At 35.2% G+C, this 21,276-nt stretch overlaps 1 protein-coding gene across 1 annotated transcript in view; it reads left to right on the forward strand.

Moving 5' to 3' along the window:
• The window catches only part of COL21A1 (collagen type XXI alpha 1 chain), a 128,211-nt gene extending 107,528 nt beyond the window's left edge, over positions 1-20,683 (forward strand). Inside the window, exons 20-30 of the mRNA XM_068398204.1 lie at positions 3,819-3,872; positions 5,184-5,237; positions 5,751-5,822; positions 9,745-9,780; positions 10,742-10,786; positions 12,850-12,882; positions 16,482-16,628; positions 16,725-16,779; positions 17,051-17,251; positions 18,706-18,783; positions 19,541-20,683. Coding sequence (XP_068254305.1) covers positions 3,819-3,872; positions 5,184-5,237; positions 5,751-5,822; positions 9,745-9,780; positions 10,742-10,786; positions 12,850-12,882; positions 16,482-16,628; positions 16,725-16,779; positions 17,051-17,251; positions 18,706-18,783; positions 19,541-19,728 — 963 coding nt within the window. The 3' untranslated portion in view covers positions 19,729-20,683. The remainder of the gene's footprint in view (positions 1-3,818; positions 3,873-5,183; positions 5,238-5,750; positions 5,823-9,744; positions 9,781-10,741; positions 10,787-12,849; positions 12,883-16,481; positions 16,629-16,724; positions 16,780-17,050; positions 17,252-18,705; positions 18,784-19,540) is intronic.
• The last annotated feature ends 593 nt before the right edge of the window (positions 20,684-21,276 follow it).

A 21,276-nucleotide genomic window follows, 5' to 3' on the forward strand; every position in this document is an offset into this window, starting at 1 on the left:
GAGTGTACAGGTTAATTTTCTTTTCATGAACTTAAAGGACTTTTTCAGCTGCCTAAAGATCTCTGGAAAGAATAAATTTCCTTGACAATTCCAGTTAGTGCAGTTGGTTAGATCAAATTTGGATGAAACATTACCTGAACTAAAGTTCAAATGTCCCTACTGCTAGTTAACACATGGACATTTGGTCTCTCACCTGTCTCTCACTAATTTTTATCGCCTATTGCTGGAAACTTTTTCTCCCATTTCTTTCTGAACAAAGTTGAACAAAATGCCAGAGGGAAGGCTGTATCATCAGCTATAATAAAGCCTTGTGGGATGCCAAAGTGAACATATTTATTCAAGTAACTCACCTACCATGTTTTCTTCAAATTTTATTTAGATAAATAGCATCTGGTTCTTGATACACTGGAAAATAATTTATTAATTTTTCCTGTCAACTCATTTAATGTATCTTTTGTCACCTGATAAAATAAGTAGGAAGTTGATGCATGGAATATTTGAATATGTTATATGGCATTAGGGAATTTCAAGCAGAAAATATAGTGGGATTTTCCTTGTGTTAGTCACACTGAATATGTTTGTTCCAGAAAAAACAGATGGGAAGCTTGTGGATGGTCTATTAATACCTTGGGAAAATTCTTCGGTAACAAGTTCTTCTTCAGTATTAACTATCCCTATTACATTGCCAGCATCAGTAATTTATTAATTTATCTGCCACATAAATAGTGTCAGCTCTGGAAAATGAGGGAGTAATGGTATATTTTATGTCCTTGAATTGTTCTTTATTTTTATTCAGGACACGCTCTTCTCTTTTAATTTTACATGGCATAGTTTTCAGATTATATTCTCAAGATTTTCCCATATTGCATCTGGAAGTTTTCTTCTTGCAGCATACTGATTTCATGTAGTCATCTTCCTGTAATTTTTTAAATGAAATACGTTAAATATAGTAATGAAAGTGCAAGAAAGGAAGTCAGGACAACTGGGTTTTATTTCTCTCTTTCCTGCAGATGTATGCCTGACCTTTAGTTATACTAAACGTATTTTCTGGTTTGTCTTCTCTAGTATATGTTTGCAGGTCAATGTGGATATATACACATAGCTGATTAAAAAAAAAAAAGCTATTCTGTACACATAGTATTTCCACTTTGTAGAAGATTAAATAAAAAAAGGGACATTTGTGATGAACACTTACCACTTCTGTAATCTAAAGACTGGTGTGGGCATAAACTAGAAGTGATCTAGTGTGGAGTTGCTAGAGGGTAGGCTCTCAACAGCGTGTTATGTGACTTGAAACACAGGGCTACGCTGAGGTGGCAATGTGAAAGGAGCTAGAAATCCCCCAGTCACATTTTTCATCCCTTCCCACTGTCCCTCCCCAAACTTGTGCTTGCTTTTTTCTACTGATTAACGTGCTAGTAATGAGCACAGAACAAGAATCTGAGGAGAAAATAATAATTGCACAATGTTTTGTGGAAAAGGAAGATAGCCTTCAAGGATGCAAAAAAAAATCACACAATGAAGAGAGCTTTATTTCAGAAGTGAGGAGGTCAACAGATAACATGAAATTTGCTTTAAAACAGCCAAATTGAATTAAGCCTTACAGTTAAATGAAAATTAGTAAACCCTTATTTTGCTATGTAAATAAAAAGAGAAAAATTGAAGAACTGGGCCTGATGTGCAAGTAAATTAAGACAGTCTTAATCTGATCAAGGTTAAGTTCCAAAACCAAATTAGTATTTTCTTACGCTTGCTGTAATAAAGCTGGCACTGAACATAGGCTGTAAGCAAATGGTCAATGGAAATACACTGTCTCTTAGGTTATGAGTGAAAGCAGACCTCAGAAACTTTACTCCAGCTGGAGAGGAGTTGGTAATTTCTGTTCCAAAATTATGAAAGAAATTTCATAGGGTATAGTAAACCTTTATTTACCAAATAATAGATTACACAAGATTAATTGCATCATCTTTGATAAGATGACTGATTTTCTATGTAAGTAAGAACAAGAAGATCTAATCTTCAAAGTTCAGTAAAGTGCTGGAAATTATTTGATGTATGATATCATTAGTTATTTTAGAGAAATTGAAGTTTAATAGAAGAATTTTCATGTGCAATTGGGCTGAACAGGAAAAGTCTGAGACTGAGGAAAATTGGCAGCAAAATTACTCAAGTTTTAGTCTTGTGATTGATACCATTTATTTGTATTCACAGACCTGTATCAGTGGCCTAAAGAGTAAGTTGCTATGTTTATTGATGGAAAGTTTTGGTGACCAGTACTTTCCTATAACACAGCCGGAAAGAAACCTGAGTTAATCTATGCTGCCTCAGTTAACAGTAAAGCACAGGTGAAATACCAGAAAATTGATGAAATGCTGAAAACCTTGGCTACAAAGAATTACTTCTTGTTCCAAATATTTTGAATTTTCTCTTGTATTTGTAAAAACAAAGCCATACTTTTAGTTTTAGCAAAGAAAGTCAATAATTGTTTTGGCAAAACTGAGTTACAATCTGTGTAACATTACTGTAGACATACATTTATTTTTGATCACATGTAACTTTTGAAGGAGGTCTGAGATAATGTCATGGAACTGAATAGTTACTAACATTTCATACTAAATGGAAGGTGGTTGTTTTTATCTATATGAAAGCAGAGATTAAATAATAAAAATAGTAGTTTTTGAAAATACTATCAATTATAATCATTGATAACACTTATTCTCTGACAAGTTAGATTTCCAGGCCTTATTTAATTGTTTGACTTTCTGTATTGTTATGCCTTTATTTTATGCTGTGTGTTAAATACGCTTTTATAGCAGAACATATTTCAGACTATATATGCAAGTCCAAATAAAACAATAATAATATATTGTTTTTATTGACACGTGCAGTTCTTGAGTCAAAGAGAAGTGAGATGAAGTGGTAAGAAAGACATATTAACACCAGCTGTGGAAAATACTATAAATGGGAATTCCTTCCTGGAAAGTATGATTTTAAAAAAAGATTTATTCTTTTCCAATGTATACTTGAGAGTAGCTTTAAACAGAAATTAAGAAAGGCAGCCATTTGATGGTTTAATACCCTTTAGCTCTTATTTTATGTATGGAACGAAGACAATTAAACATGCCTTTATCAACACGTTTCCATGAGAGGAGTCCAAGGGACTGTTTTGGCAATGCTCTGGCTTTGTACATGTGCTGAAGTGTCATGATCTGAAATGCCAGAAGCTATTGGGTTCTTGAATGAACAGTTCAATCCTGAAGATTCTGCAGAAGATGCAAAGGTGTGGGCCCAAAGTTAACTGCTCCTGATAAATTTCTGCAAAGTTTGCAAAAGGAGTCAAGACATGGCAACCTTTGAGGGACACACGATCAGAAAGAAGGAAGAGAATTATGAAATGCCACATATACTTTTGCTGGTTTTGGGAACACTAAATGGAAACTAAGAAACTTTTGTGTCGCTTGTAGTTATAGCTAAGGACATATTAAAGATATGTTAAAGATTAGATCACACAGATGGGTTTTGAGTTGCAGAATTTTTTCTCTCAGGAGTATTTCGTGACAGCGCTGTGCTTTTTTTTCTGCATGTTTTTTTCCATTGCACAGTAGCCCTTAGGGTATAGAAGGTCTGAATAACCCACTGTGCTGTGTCAGAGCTACAGACTGTATAGTAACATGATGAAAGACATTATATTTCCTGTCCTATTTATTTCACTGTATATAAATATAATACTAATACTAATAATACTAATACACTATACTGGAGCTGTTATTGCTCTAGCTTAGTACAGAAATATCTCTGCCTTTTTCACAAATAAATAGGGTTTGATGGGACCAGAAGGCTCATTTGGTCTACCTGGAGCTCCTGGGCCTAAGGTAAGTGCTTGTGTTAATTTACTTGTGACTTTGATAAACGGCTGCTTTATAGATGACGAAATGCCAGGATTTTGCAGCTAGTTTTTTGGTATATTGAATATTAGTGCGTAGCTGTATGATTTTTCCCTGTATTACCTTATATGATAGTTCAGTCTCAAGAGACCTTAATATAGCTCAGTAAATGGTGCCTGTCATCCCGTGAGGTTTGAAACAATTGCAGAAATGGTCATGAGAATGTTTCAGCTTCACAGTCCTGGAAAATGTTCTGCAGTGCTGGAAGCCAGATAATTCTCAGTATACATCAGAACTTTCTGCCCATGTTACATTTATTTATATTTTAATTGTGTTAAATAAAGTTACGTGCTGCTTTTTCCACTCAAGGAGCCAAATTTATTTCAGATGTAACTTTATTGATTGCACTGCAGCTATGGCAAGAATTAATTTGACCCATGCTCTCAGAAACTAAAATAGATACTATAAATCCAGATCTGTTAGTGTAACCTTTTAATTTAATCCAAGATGAATTTTGGCCAGTAAGCACTGAATTGTATGTCCTAGAGAATATGTAGGAACATAGAATCCATTTCCCGAACTTTGTATTTACATTTAGCTCCATTTCCACCCGTACATTATTTTGTATCCAAAAGTACATATGTATTTATTTAAAATTGTATGCTGAAGGTAACATTTTTTAAAGTGGTCAATGTTTGCTGTGGTCAAGAAGATTGAATACCTATGAAATGACTAAAATTAATTATCTTTATTTTCATTTGCTTTTGTTTTGTATATTTAGCTCTCATTCAGAACATAAGCTGATTTTTACAGAATCATTCTTAATAAGCTCATTATTACAGAAGAGCATCATGAAGTAATCAATAATTCTTAGATTTTAATGAAAATCCTCCTGCTGAATATATACCTAATTCCATAGGCTACAATAAAAAACAAAGCATAAATAAATATTTTGGTTCAGACAGGTCTAAGGATTCTTAGAGTTTTATTAAATAAAATGGTGAAAATGTGAAGTCAGTACACACAAACATGGTATGACTGGACAAGGGAAATTAGGCAGGTTGGGAAGGAACAGGTGAGCAGAGGCTGGCAAGTCACATTTTGTCATCAGTATGTCACCTTTCATGAGATAAAGTTGAAACTTCGGGTTTCCTGTAAGGGAGCAGAATTTTAGCCTTTCAGTCACTACCTGTGCCTATTTTTAAGAGCCAATTTCCCAGCAGTGTCTATGTTTGCTAGTCATACCACACATGACAAAACATACTGATGTATCAGGCACATTCTTATATTGTTATATAGGGTGATAAAGGCGAACCTGGAATACAGGGGAAACCAGGATCATCAGGAGCCAAGGTAAATATGAATCTGGAAGTATTCTAATCAAAGAAGGGATTGATTTACTTTTCCATGATTTACTGATTCCATTATTAGTTATAAGGCAGTTTATTTCAAAATAAAACAGTAACTAACATAAAATTGCATCAGAATCCATTTGATGGCTTATTCTTACTAATTTTACTAGATTTTAGGCAATGTAAGTCAGCTGTTCATGAAGTTCCAACCTGCAAACATTGCAATTACTTTAGATAGTTTTATTTGCATAATTTTGAAAAATCAACATCAACCGTATTAAAAAGCAATTTAAAAAGACAGATGCTGGAAAACTGAGGCTAAGAATTAGGAGTCCCTTTTATGTCTTCTCTGTATTCAACATCCCGTCACAAATTCTCCAGACATTTCAATCATTCTCAGATATAAAAGTTCAAAATATCATAGCCAAAACACATCATGTCACCTTGAGAAAACATGCAATATATATTTTTTACACACAGCACATCACTGACACAGAGCTACTGTATTACTTAGGGAGAACCAGGAGTACCAGGTGCCCCAGGTGAACCAGGCTACCCAGGCATTCCTGGTACCCAGGGCATAAAGGTAAGTATGTTTTCCAATTTTACATTAATTGCATCTTTTATTGGAAGTGCTTTTCTTGTAAGTGATCTTTATTAAAGAAAATTCTTTTTCTAAATACATCATTTTTATTAGAGAATAGTGGCTATATTTTGGAAGGCCCATTCTTTAGAAAAACAATAGTTTTTCATAGGGAGGAGAGAATGGCCAAAATAGAGAAACTGTAAACATAAAATGCTACAATATAGGTGATAATGAAATTTCCATTGTGAATTATAGTACGTAATGGTATGATCCATGATTCTATGTTTACTTAATCTTATATCTTATAGCAAGTGATATGTCTATAAAGTCTGTACAAAGTCTTTTGTGGACCTCCCGTAAGAACTGGAGCAGTTAACCATAGGCAACTGTGACAGATTCAGCTCAGTTAGCCATAGCCATTAAGAGTTATCTGATCTAACCAAGATGTTCAGGTTTTCTCCATATTTAGCTGAGAGAGTCTGAGCTCCATGTGGAGTCATTAATTCACATCTCTACGCCTTTCTTTGGCTGTAGCTGAAGCCTAGACAGCTAAATTAAATGTTGAAATTTTAGATGGCAAAAGTTAGGTTAGATGGATCCTTCTTCTACTATACAGATTGAAAATTCTTTCTTTTCAGACGAACCTGTGTTTATTCCTCTTGCATACTGAGTTCTCATAAAGATCATGCATTCAACGATATCACCATCTCTTGGTGCAGCCTTACATCTATCAAACACTGCTATAGATGTGGTTATGTTGAAATTCTTCATCGCTGAAGAACTGTTTTGTGAACACATTGTAAAATTTCTTACTGATCTTTGGCTTATCTGGATAGTCATCCTTATTCTTAAAGTGTAGGTATGCTGGATTTTCTGACAGCCACATGTCTTTACGGAGTCCCAGGTTGAAAAGACTATAGGCAATATTGTTCTCTGGTATGTTTTGAAATTCAAGCACATAGCTTTTTGCATAACTTAAAGCTGTAATTAAATTACGTTAAATGCTTTCCTAGAGACACTATTCTGTAAGATGACAGCGTTCTACTAAAAATCTCCTGTGTGGTTGAAACCTCTCAGTTTTGTCTCAGCCAATAATGCAGAACTTTTTGTTTGAACGGAAGCTGGAAAGCCACTAGAATATTTCTTGTTTTAAAATACTGGCTTATTTTTATCTTACTGTAACTCACAGAACTCACTGGAGTGTAAACTTGAGTCTCTTGCAGAAAAATCAGCTATGCTTTGTCTAGAATGGGATTTAAGAACCTGAAAATTAGAAGTAATTGAAAATCATTACTCTTCATGCCCTGTGGGTAACTACAAAGAACTTGAGATGTGTTTTCTAGATGATGTTTTTTCAGGACAATAACTTTTTTCTATATAACTTAACCAAGAAGCAGAGAAAAACCAAGAATTTATAATTTACATATGCTATTAGGCAAATTTATGTGAAGGAAACACTACATGTTCATTTGAAACAGCTGGGGAAAAATATTCACTGTAATCTTCAATAACATGATTTGAGGAGAATTTCAGGGTTGAACACCTGTCAGCTCTCATGGTTTGAAAGTGGTTGAAGCCAAATTAGTCGCATTGCTGTATATCAATTAATTTTAATTGTAACTGAAGCTCTGACTTGCATCCATTACGTTTTTCGTCTAAATTTTAATTAAGATTTCTTTATTCTGGAGACATTTAAAGCAATAATATGCACATCCTGAAAATTAAGTGTTTCGTGGCTTTGCAAGATAAGGAGTACTGCTATTACTTTGATTATTTTATTGTAATTTTATGGAAAACATGACAAATACTTTTTTTTTTACAGTGAGTTTCTTAATTGGCATATAGGAGTATAAAGCTTATTTTAACGTTATACTGTTTCTTTGGAGAAATATGAGTGATCTGATGTCATGTAATAGATATCCTTGTTTCCTTAAGTTATAGTTTACTATAATTAACAAGCTTTACCTGTAGCTATTCAAACTAGGTATTATTCAGGCAACAAGTTGTCGAGGCTAAAAATGTTGCTATATTTGCTGTCAGCCCAAATTTAATGTTTAAATGTAAATTTTAAATTTAAAAATTTAATATTACTTTTAATTAAATGAACACAAATTAATATGTTAAATCAAATTTTAAATTATATTTGAACTGATTTAATAATAACTTCACATTTGAATATATTAAAAATTATATAAAAATAAATTAAGTGTGTTTAGGTAATGTATCTGACACTTGTGTTGGAAATCTTGCAATGTTTTCTGGGAAATACTGGAGTCTCAACTAGGGCAAAGATTCCTCTATTACGTATTGAAATTACAGATTTCAGAATAAACAGGAAATCCTGTAAAAGCAAAGGAAGCTCAGGTAAGGCATCAGATGGAAATAAGCAGTAAAAAATGATAGTGCATCTGTGTAGTATTACCAGCAATGTAGAGGACCACTTTTGAAGGATGAAGCTGTTCATATAAAGGTATTACAAAAATAGAGTTGAATCAGGTACTTCACTATGGAAAGAAAGGTTGAAGGGTAAAGAAGCACTAAGTCAGAAGGGTGCTGTTATAAAGTTTTATGAAAATCCCATGCAGAGGTATTCCACTAGACTTCAGCTTCTGCTCCAGAAGGGCACAGGTTTCCTGTATGGCCAGTGTCATATATGACAGCAATGTATGGATGTCTTAGGTATGCTAGAGTATTTCAGATGTCAGTAGACGCATATGGGGATGCCTTAGGTTGCCTAGAACATCTTAAATGCCTATGTTTAGGCAACTGAAGCAAGTCCATGGTCAATGGAGGCTAGAGAATGATACGAATTTGGATGAGGTTCTCTCAGCTAAATGAGATAATGGAACCTGTGTTCCGTTTTCTAAGATGAGATGTAGAAAAATTACTGTTTGTGTTTGGCTCTTACAAGAAAACTGTCAAAGCAGATACAAAAAACTCCATCCCGATTCTTTTTTTTATTAAATGCAGTTTTGCACACACCTCCCACAGATCTGTCTTTTGTTTCATGAGTTGCTGTGTTCTCAACCCAACAGTTTGATTCATGTCTTTTTAAATAGAGTGTCATTGATTTACGAGGTCAAAGCTGGGGCAGGAGCCATCTCCCATAACTTTGAGTTTCCTTTTTAGTCAATGAAGAGAGAGAAGCATGTTCTGGGAGTGCATATTTTATACCTCTGTTGTTAATTAGCATGAATAGTTTTCAAGAGCTGCCTGTTTCTCTCCAGTGTCAATTAGATGGTGTTCAGACAACTTGATAAACCTGGATACCTGCCTTTTAAGTACCATTTACACCACCTGATTGCCAGTTACCCCACTAATGTTTATTTACTATAAGCATTGCAAAGAAAATTAAAAGGAGTGGGTGGAAGTAGAACTTAGTGCTTACATAGTTTTGATTAAATTTAAATATATATTTTTTCTGATTAAAAAAATGTTTTTCTTTGGTGTGTCATGTATAACTTCTGCATTCAACGGGTTTATAGTAAGTATTACAGAAATTATTTATACTCTACTCTGGATGAAGGCAAGCATACTTAGTGGTTAGCATTCAGATGACATTTAACCCATCAGAAATACTGCCCCCCTCCCTGCCTACGTCCTCTTCGCTCCTATACACTGAGTGGATAAAATCCTGCTGGATTTGCCACCTGATTATGTTGTATTTTTAGATTTTAACTTGGTGTGAGTATCCACTTTTCTTTTTGATATTTCTTTCTGTGACAGATTCCCTTCTTAGTAAAACTTTCTGTACTTTATCTCCATGTACACAAATACTGATAAAAGTAATTTGTTTTTATTCAGTATAAATAAAAACTATTAGATGCTTCTCTTGTATTTACTGTGTTAAATTAAAACACAGACTACATGTCCTTGAGATGATTCATGTTACAATGGAGACTCTTCTTCTAATATTTTACAGGGGGACAAAGGAAACCAAGGCGAAAGTGGTATCCAGGTATACCAACTTTGTTTCTAATGAAAACATCTGACAACACTATTAATACAAGTCTTCGGTGTTAATTCAGGAGCTTTTTTTTAAGATTAAGCTCCACAGAAGGTTTGGTTGAAGAATAGCAGCGGTGAGCCCTAACTCTTCTTCAAGGAAAACTGCCCAGTATGCCCAGTATGAATTTCCAGCTGTGTTTCTGGGGCTGAGCAGGCTATTGATGTTTGGTGCAGAGCTGTGTGGTCCTAGCAATGGTGCGAGTTTAGGGATGTGGGTTATGCTGCTGCCCCAGGGGGCTGGGACATGACCCAGCACTGTCCCAGGATAGGTTCTGTCCCTGCCTGCCCCAGGCGCTGTGGGATCACATAAATGCTCATAGTCAAAGTAATGCCACCTGGCCTCTGCCTGCCTACTATATTATAACAACTGGGATTTTCCTTCTTGTTATCTAGAAGTCGTGGAAATACGTACAAGAAAAAGAAGAGTATCGTGTCACTACTCAGATCCTAACTTGGCTCCTCTGTGTTCAGAGTAGAAATTGTGTAGTTCTGCATTTTTTTGCTCTGAACTCTTGAAGAGGGAATGGCCTCAAGTTGCACCAGGGGAGGTTTAGATTGGATATCAGGAAAAATTTCTTCACTGAAAAGGGTTATCAAGCCTTGGGACAGGCTTCCCAGGGAAGTGGTGGAGTCACCATCCCTGGAGGTATGTAAAAGATGTGTAGATGTGGTGCTTAGGGACATGGTTTAGTGGTGGGCTTTAGTAGTGTTAGGTTAATGGTTGGACTTGGTGATCTTAAAGGTCCTTTCCAACCAAACGATTCTATGATTCTGTGAAGACTAACTTTTCAGATTGATTTGGCCTGGTTTAGGATGATATTTTAGCTTTCACCTCTGTGTTATTTTTGATAGTTTAATTACGTCTCCCAGGTAAATGTATATTTTAAGAAAAATGTGCTTCTTTTCTGAAGGGACTGAAAGGAGAAAAAGGAAGACAAGGAAATCCAGGCTTACAGGTACTGTTAAAATAGTGATTCTAGTTCAAGAGAGGCACGATTCATATTGGTTTCTTAAGATTACTTCCATCAACATGGATAGTTCTTTGCATCAGGTGAAATATGTTTATATATAACATGATTACATAGTTATATAAATGACCTCTTAAACAACCTTAGTAATTTTAAAATAACAAATACAACACACATAGAGAAGATGGAGCCACGCTTTTCTCGGCTGTGCACAGTGGAAGGACGAGAGGAGATGGACACGAGTTGGAACACATGAAATCCCAACTTGGTATATGGGGAAAAGCATTTGCTTTGAGGGTGGTCAAAACACTGGAGCAGGCTGCTACAGAGATTGTGGCAAAACCTGTGTGGACAGAGTATTGAGCAGCCTGCTCTAGCTGGATCTGTTCTGAAAAGGAAGCTGAACCCATGGAGGTCCCTTCCAACCTACATGTTTCTGTGGTTCTGGGATACTATGTCTTGAGAAACACACTGCAAGTACATTTTTCTGGATTATTTTATTAAATCCTTAATTATGGAAAAATTTAATGAAACAATTATAAATAATATAAAATGCAGGTAACAGCACAAAGTGGGTTTTGTGTAAAGGTTATAAGAGTGATGCTTGAGATGTTAAGATTTTGCATGTACCATGCTACACTTTCATGTAGTTCATTACCTCCTAGACTGTATTGGGAGTCATTATTGACATCTTCTGTGCTCACAAATTACAGATGTTTCCTGTTTCAGCTGCAAATCAGTGAGATGCAGTTGTTTCTCTTTAGCTCTGAGCCAACGTATTCTGATTGTGTCATAGTTGGCTATCTTGTTATACCACAGAAAATAACTGTTAGTATTTATAAATACTTGTTAACTACATAATCTATGTCGTGTCTGAACAAAGAAGTATTTGTTAGAGGTACATATCTAAAACTAGACTTGGAAGGAAGTCACAGTTGCTTTTTTCAGAATTACGGCATCGATACAGCTGCCTGTCTAGCCAGAAGGAGCTGATTCCAGTGGAGCATGGGCAGGAGATCTAGATTGTATGTTAGCCTAGTTTTATCACTCTCAGGGGTATGTAGGTTGACAGGAGTCCGGTAGTAAAGCTGAGCAGATATTTTTGAAAAGATGTAGTTTAAACTAAAAGGCCGATGATTGTTTTTAACCAAATGTAATGTCCTACTCTAACATTTTACAAATTAAACTTTACGGGTTTTCCTTTTGCAAATAATGGACAAATTTTTTCATATATTTACTATTTTAATCATAAGGTAAAAGAAAGTGGTAGTGAAAGAAAACATTTTTTTTTCAGATAGAATTATGCAACTGAATTGCTGTTGCTTGCCTTTTTTTTTTTTTTTTTTGAGAAAGCTGAAAAAAATAATACAGTCTTGGTCAGAAATTGTTTCCCATGCTTATCTAGTAGACAGCACTAGGTCCTTCCAAGGTTTCTCAAGCCTCCAGGACTTCTCGAAGTTACAATACAGATTCCCTTGTCCATAAGAGTATATATCAGAAAAGTGAATAAAGCCTGCCCTGAACTGCTGTCTTACCGTGGAACTTAATAATCAGTAACACCATTGAACCATTTGGCAGAAATGACACCTGAAACCATTTGCCAACAAGCAAAATCTTGCTTACAAACTGAATTTGTATTTCAAAGGCTCTAAACTTGATTTCTGTCTAGTGAAACAGTATTAAACAGGTCGAATCAGGAGTTTCCCTTTGCTAGAACACAAACTTTATTTCTTTTATCTTTTGTAGAGTGAATAAGGTTTTGTCTATATGTCTACATTATGTCTGTTTGTTTATAATACGTATGATATATTCCTAACATATCCTTTTGGTATATGGTATTAAAGGTATTACCTAAGTGTTAATTCGCCATGATGTACATTTTTCATCTTTGTAAGCAGTTTGTTTTTTTGTACAAATAGCAATCACGGAATCTTTAAAAACTGACATTTGTGATTAATTGTTAAAAACAAAGGACAAAAATATTATTTTTTGATTCCAAGTAATTTGGCTGAACTTGATTTTTTAATTTTTTTTCATATTAATTCCTAAAGGGAGTAGAAGGATTGAGTGGAGAACAAGGAGAGGTAAGTATTTTGTAATGGCAAATATAGTACTACAAAATTATTCCATTTGTTTCTGCAAATTATGTGATCTGTAAAATGCATGTTTACAGTCTTATTTCCATACTCATATCTATAAGCAACACAAGAGAAATGAATTGAGAAATAGCAGAGAAGATAAAAAACTATTAGTTAAAAAGACATAGTGAAATATGTATTTCATGAAATGAAAGAATAAAAAAAAATGAAAGCCAAGTATATACTTTAAGAGAATTAAAAAAGCAAATAAAAAAAAGAGAAAGAGCTGGCTGAAGAAAGCAAATAATTAAAGAAAATAATCTAGAGATTCTAAGTTCAGTGAAAAATAAAAATGTATTCATAAAAGAATACAGAATACTTGATCAACATTATCCATATTGTTCAGCAGCAGCCAAGAATAGCAGGGCAGGATACAAAAATAAGGAACAGGATATGCAAAGAAGATCCTTCTTTTATACCTTCACTCTTTTTGGCAGTCAACATATTAGGGGCACTTAAGCTAGAGATCAAGACTGTTGTGTTTGATGTCAATCTTGAATTTGCCTAATTAATTTTCAACTGTGCTGACATACTGTACTTTCAGCTTCCATAAAACTCTGTGGTAAGGACTTCCACAGCTGAACTGTGTCTTGTGTGTTTTAACCTTCACCAGTGAGATTTCTTTGTGTGCCTTTATTTCAAAGCTAATGAAAAGGAATATAGTGAAGCCTTTACAAAGGGGTTTTTTTTTTTTTAGAGGATTCTGTCTTTGAGACTGACTCAGAAAATGCAGGGCACAATTCTTTCTCTCTGCTACTAAGTTTATACAGGAATAATTCAACTCAGCCTGAAACTTGAGGGGCATAAGGGGAAGCTTGCTTGGACTGCTCTTGGTCTGTCAGAAACTGCATTTATTGCTCTATCCAGGATATTTTTAGAAGTCCCATTTTTTTTTTTTTTATTCCCCTTGTGTTTGGCTGGTGTAGACATGTTTATGGCCAGACCTTTTAATTTTTGTGTTGCATGTTGTTTAAAAATTGATATTTAAAAGATTAACTTAGTTATTTTTTATATATTCCAATATTTAGTGAAATCAGGGTACATACTGTCCCATTAATATAATTCTCCTTCAACTTATTTAGTGGTTTCTTTGTTCAACCATTTTTCGTGTAAAGCATTGTTGCAATATCAATAGCTGGACATATTCATTGGAAGCTCAATTCTGATAATTAAATAATTTTATGCACTTAAACATATAAATTACCATATATGCTGCTGTGGTTCTATGAAATACTTAAAATCATGGTTTGGCTTATAGGTGTTTTGCTAAATCATTGCCTAAAGTGGTAAAAGATTCCTTGTACACTATTGAACTAGCCTCTTTAAATATTGTAAATCATAGTAGTAATATATTTCTTCTGAAAAATCCTTCTAATATTCTTACTATATGCTAAGATGGAATGATGGCATTGTGTTTACCTATCAGACCTATAAAATTAGTTTATTTTCTATTTTTATAACATACATTGTCTTTTGTTTGACTCTCATAAAAAGTCTCTTCAGTCTGTAATTCTCAACACATTGTGCTCTTTTCCTTTTTTTAATTTTCCTTGCCAATAGCAAGGGTCAACAGACAAGGCCACACATGGGATGTGGCTGAGCATTACAAGACCAAGATATAATACTGCAGAAAACGTTCCCTCAGCAGTTTCATTTGATTTTTGGCAAGCTCTGCAGGCAGTTGTGCAGATGCTTCCAATGTTTTGTCCTGGTGTTTTTATACTGGCTTCTTGCCTGTGATGTTTTTCTACAGTAGATGCCATTTTCCCAGTATTTCACTGGTTCTTAATGCTTTCTAGCCCCTTTAGCATTTAGTCGAAATAAATCAACTTGCAAGTCAGATGTCTTTTGTGTAAACATAGTCCATAGCTGTAAAAGTAATTAAAATTTAAACAAATAACTTCTAGCTACAAGAACAGCATGATTTTCAGATCCCAGCACATACAGCTTCTAGTATAGCCACAGGCAGCTACATATTCTCCGTATGTTTATCTCTGAGCCTTGCTGACCCTGTTAAATGAGAAAAAAACCAAACATTTGTAGTTATGCAATAGAAATGAACAAGTACAAATCTACATGGTGTAACTCAGAGTATCAATTCTCTATGACTACAACATTCAAGTTGAACAGTATCAGGAAAAGAAAATACAATTACAACCTTGAAAAAAGTCAGTTCTGCGTTAGTGTATAACTTCTGTTGCGGGAAGAGGGTATGGACTGCTGTTCAGTTCATGCATGGCATCTTACTGGTGGACCATCTTTCCAGCAGTACTCTTAGGCACTTGACTGACATCTGTCACATTTTGTCTTGTTTCTCTGTTTTTTTAAGAGGAAAAACTACCTGCCTTATTTTAGTGGCTAGTTCTCTGCATAAAACTGAGTAATCCAGTACTGAATTTGAAGCTTGCTACCCTGTAATAATTCATGTGGAGAACTCTGGGTATTGTTACTAATTCAGACCAAATCAGAAAGTTTTGAATTTTTGTGATGTAAAGAATTTTCATAAGTACTATATAGAATGATACAAAGTAATATAAATACACTGAATTTTAAATTATGGTAAGTCTATGAAGACTGTATGCATGACTGCTTCTTAAACTTGCATTATTTGCTCCATTGAGTTTTGTCATGTATAGTAATCCTGCTGCCTAGTTTCCTTAATTCCATCTAAAAAAGTTGGAAAGGGCGAAAGAAAATTTTAAAGCAGCTGATAACTTTATGCAGAAGCTGTGCAAAAATGGAAGTAAAAGACTCATCAGGGAGCAAACATAGTATACTAACTGTAGTCTTGGGCACGTACCAAATTACGTTGTACTGATGTTTTGTTGGCTCCAGCATAGGGAAAGAGTTCCACATGAGCTATTGCAGTAGGTAATTCCATACATAGAAGAACCATTGCTTTTATGAAGATATATCAAAATATTTTCCAGTATTATTTTAACCTTTTCCGTTGAAGCGAATGGACTACAGTTGTTATCAATCGTATGGAGAATAAATGTAAGTCAGAAAAAAGCCACAAAAAACCGCTGACTGAAATCAAACTATTTTTTTCCTTTCTCTTATATACTACAGACAGGTAGTCTGGGTAAAAGTCTTGATTATTATAGTAAGTTTGCCAAGAAATTCAGTGATGCCAGAATTTCACTTCTAATTTTTCCAGCCTTCTGAGGATTTTAATGTAGTGTAACAAATTATCTAATTCTTATGGAAAAGTGAATAAAGCCTTTCCTTCCATATGTTAATAAGGAAGACTACTTTGTTTTATATTAATTAGTAAGTAAAATGTGTCCTTCAAGTTTTAAAAAAATATAATGATAATTTAGTTATATTCGGTAAATAATTGTATCTGAAACAGTTACTAAAGAATCTGAAAACTTCATTTTAGTAAAACAGATCTCATCAGTATCAAGTTAATTTTCAGTGTCAACTTATATTCATTTATGAAGATCATCAATGAGTATTTTCTCAGAATATGTTTGCTTGGTGCTACCTAGCTTCCAAGGTCTGTGGAGAGACAATTGGCTTTTCCTTGGTTTTCATTCCAGAAAGGTGAGAAAGGAGATCCAGGCATTCGAGGCATCAATGGGCAAAAAGGAGAATCCGGTATCCAGGGTTTGGTTGGACCTCCTGGTCTCAGAGGTCAGCCAGGAGACAGAGGACCCCCAGGACCACCTGGATCAGATGGAAAACCTGTATGTATAGGACCTCTAACTTGTAATTTTGGGTACCTTAAAAACCCCAAACAAGTGCATACTATCTATTTTTTTAACTGTCTTTGTTCAATTCAGGCACGAGAATTTTCAGAAGAATTTATCCGACAGGTGTGTTCAGATGTACTGAGAAGTAAGTTTGAAAGCCTCTTTACTGTTCTTTCCTTGTTTAAAGTGCTAAAGAAGTTTCCTGATAATTATAAAGATGTTTTCTTGAAAGCAAGATCAATATTGCTGATTTATCACTTGTTTTCCTACAGGTTCCATACTTTACCATCTTGTTTCCTAAGGGTATCATGTTCTCAAAAGAAAGCAAACTGGTTTTGAGTTAGTGGCTAGGGGTCAATATTTTTATATTTTCTTGTTACAACACTCTAAGCAATTTTTTGTTTGAATTCTCCCAGCTCAGTTGCCTGCCATCCTCCAGAGTGGAAGGCTACAAAACTGTAACCACTGTCAATCCCAAAGTTCTTCCCCGGGACTTCCAGGACCACCAGGTCCAAGAGGCCCTGAAGGCCCAAGAGGGTTTCCTGGCTTACCAGGAAACGATGGCATTCCTGGGCTGACAGGCATCCCAGGTCGCCCTGGGGCTCGTGGGACAAGAGGTACTGCATGAATGTGGTAATGGCCTTTATGACTTTGTTTTCTGCTTCCAGTTTTGAATGGGATTAGTGCAAGGTGGAGTGAGGGAGTAGCTGGGTTTGTATCACAAAATGTAATTGAGGACATGGTGCAACTTCAGTGTTTCACTGCTTATGAAGAACGCATGTCAGAAGAGAAAATACACGAACGCAACAAGATAGCTAGTGTTCGGTTCTACTATAGTGAAACTTTGTTTTGGTTTTTTTAGAGAGTTCTTAGTCTTACATAAATGTTTTTAACTGCATGTATATTATTTTTCTTAGATCAAATGCACTTAGACATGGATTTCAGTGTATTCCCATGATTTCTGATTCTTCTCTTCCAAACTTCTTTGTTTCTACTGTTTTAAAGAATAGTATTTATTCACTGGCTATTTACTATCTGCTACTGTGTAGGCTGATTTTTGGCATGCGACAACTTTTATGCTCCCTGTGATGTCCTGGGGCTTTCTCCTTTTTTCTTTTTATCTCATAAGAGTTTTTACTCTGTTCTTTATGCTTTTCTTAAACATTCTGGTTTCTTTTTAGACAAGCTAAGGTTAATGCTTTCAGGTAACTCATCTGCCTGAGCATTCCAACTGATTTATGTGATGTATTTGCAGACTTTAAGTATACATATATAGTCTAGAACTGGACCAAGAAACTGGGTGAAGTCCATAATTTGGTAACTGGTCCCAGCAGCAACTGTGTTTCCTATAGCATCAAAATAATCAGGAAAGCTGTATGGAATACAGCTAACTAGTAATGTGCCAAGGGTATGCAGGCAAATGGTTGGTAAATATTTATTTTCTTTGTGACCTACTAACTGTGACCTAGCACATCAAATTAATTTTGGATGTAATGATGATTTGTATGTAGTGCTTTTATAATTTCATCTCCAATAGGAGAATGTGCAGTTTTCCTCTGGAGCTGACACTAACACTTCTGGCTATTCTGTAGGAGATGGAAAAAGATATATCTGTTTCTACGAAGAAACTGAATTTATTGGATTGTACTGGAGTAAGAAAGCACATATTTTGCCCCTCTCAGCATTTCTTTGGTGCAGATTTAATTCTGCCATGTGTTGTGGAAGATTGTCTATATATTCTGTATTCCACAGGGACTGTGGTGAATACCTTACACTTCCTTCATACAACTTCTTAAAAACATTGCCAATGGAAAGGCAATAACAGCAAATTTCTTCACTGCCCATCATCTGTTCCCTCAAGTCATAGTGGCTCTTTGCTTAACAGGTGGTACATCAGCTCTTAATTCGGTAGAAATGAGAATACAAGGAAATGCTTATTTTTCATCCCATTATTTGCTGTTGAACTGTAACTTTTTTTATTCAATAAGTATTATCAAATGCTGACTTCCTAATTCATTGGATGAAAATAATCTTAGTGTTCAAAGATATACATGTGTTTTCTAATTCACAGGACTGCCGGGGAAAAATGGCGCAAAAGGCAATCAAGGAATTGGGGTTCCTGGGATCCAAGGCCCCCCAGGACCTCCAGGTAAGGGATGGGTCAGCTGTGCAGATTCAGTGCATGCTAATAATTTTAAAAAAAAAAAAGTGGTTTAGAAAAAATGTTGTTATAATTTGCAAAAACTTAGATAGTTTTTACACATCTTAATTACCATATATGTCTTACAGCTAATGCAGCCTCATGCATGCCTTTTAAATTGTCATATAATACATCATTTAATATAAGACAGATGTTGCAGAGATTGGTACCTGAGGCTGCTGTTTCTTGATAGATGGATCTTGAAGTCAGCCATTATCTGAAAACTGAGCCCTGATATAATCACGTGACTTGTAAACATTGCTTAGTGAAGGAAAATGTTCTTCCTAACAGCAGCATATTTATGCAAAATGCAAAGTTGAGCATTTGGAAGAGATATTAGAGCCTGATCCAAAGCCAGAGAAACAAATAGAAATAGGAAGAGTCTGATGCCGTGGTGGTTCCAGATTATATGATAAAATATAACAGTGTACTAAAGTAGATTTTTGTATTTCCCTTTAAAAGGTATTTTTATTTAAAGTGTTTCCAATGTGCTTTTCAAAAAAAAAGTCTTAATAAGGTATCATGTTGTTTATATAAACACATAAGCAGCTTGTGACAAGAAGTGTCTTTTTCAGAAAATGAAGTTTTCTTTATCTGCATACTTCACCAAAGAGCAGGGGGTTTTTGTGGGTCCATACTTGCTCTTGTTTTAATTTTAATAAAAATACTCTGTAATGTATTTGTTTATTGCATGTGTGTTGTTAAGGTCCTGAAGGTCCACCGGGTATGAGTAAGGAAGGACGTCCTGGAGAGCGTGGGCAGCCTGGTAAAGATGGAGATCGTGGCAGTCCGGGAATGCCAGGACCGGTTGGACCCCCTGGAATTTGTGACCCATCACTATGTTTTAGTGTAATTGTGGGGAGAGATCCATTTAGAAAGGGACCAAATTATTAATTTGTGATACAGTAATTTAGAGGAATAAGTATGGTGCTTGTCTTTTATGGTCTTTCAAGTCTCAGGAAGGTGACCAGCAATAATCCCATAAGTAGGAACAAAAGTACCTCTGACATTATAAACATTACAAATAATGATCCCAAAGGTTCTATGTTCCTTTAGAAAAGACACTCCAGTAATTTTTTTATAACTTTCATTGAGTGAATCTCAAGTGTTTTTAAAGAAATCATCAATTTTAATAGGAATAAAATTAACTATAGTATTTGGTATTTAGTATTTAAGTGTCCTATCATATTCCTGTTACCACTGAAGTCCTTTGCAAACTTGCTGGAGATGCCACTGGGAGCAGGATTAGGCCTCAAATGGTATTGGTCAGGTATAAATTACTGTGAAATTTTTCACATGCAGCCGACATATACAATATTTGTTTTTGAAAGAATGTAGCTGGCTTTGACTTCATATGTGTGTGAATCTCATTGGCTTGTGTACATTTCATATGTCGTAGCTCCAAGTGTTTTGTGAGAAAAAGAATATATCAGATTTTTATAAATTAAGAGAAATATCTGGACTTATTATGGAAGTAATATCACCTATTTTGCCAAGCAACTTTTTGCTTAAAACCAAGGTGAAATGCAAGGGTAGAACTTCTGGTTCAAGAAGGACCAAGGTTTTATTGAAGAGGGTACTTTCAGCTACAAAAGGTTCCATGTGGATGATTCAGCTTACATGAAAATAGCATTAAAAAATAAAAAAAAAAAAGAAGAAAAAACTGGTATAGCTGGCTTATAGCTAGGATTTGATTAAAAAAAAAAGAAATATTTGCACAATGCAATGTAACAGTTCTGTGTAATTAAGTTATATACCCTTTGCTGTTTCTCCCCAAGGACTGCAGTTCCCAAATTGAAGAAGCAGGTTTACAAGGAGAAAGGTCTAACTGCTGGCTGACTAGCTGCAATGTTTGTTATGCTGTTTCCTTTTTCATTTTAAGCAAGCTATGTCTAATTTTCATTGTATGCTTTGTTAATGAGGTGTATTGCTTGCTTTTACATAAAGAGCAAAGGCACAGTTCCCATGAAAATTTAAAATCCATTTCTTAAATTAAGGCAGTCTTGTATTGAACTTAACCAATGCTTTATAAGTGGCTTTTTCTAATGTGTTGTTTTTCTGTTGTCCTGCTATCAGAGATTGGTAATATGCTTGACATTCAAGGTAAAATAAAATTTTGTAAAGAACTGATGGTAGTTTGAGCAATTGCAAGAGTTGCCTGTGTCCTGTGTTGCAGAAAAGAGTGATGCCTGTAATACATGGAGGGAAAGTTCCACGTTGCACCTGTGCTTTTTTCCGCCAGTGTCTTCCTGTTTCACCTGAAGAAAGCACCATCCCTGGGAGCAGCATGTTTCTGCTGGGCTACCACAGAGCTGCACTGTGCCCAATCGCTGCTGCCTGCCCAGAGCTGCAGCCCATGGAAGGGTGCTTGCAGTAAGTAGCTTAGCCAAACCACAGCTTTGGTTATAGCAGAGTGCAATCATTAGCATCTCATAAAAACCT

The sequence above is a fragment of the Nyctibius grandis genome, chromosome 1 (genome assembly GCF_013368605.1).
Source record: "Nyctibius grandis isolate bNycGra1 chromosome 1, bNycGra1.pri, whole genome shotgun sequence".
NCBI lineage: Eukaryota > Metazoa > Chordata > Aves > Nyctibiiformes > Nyctibiidae > Nyctibius > Nyctibius grandis.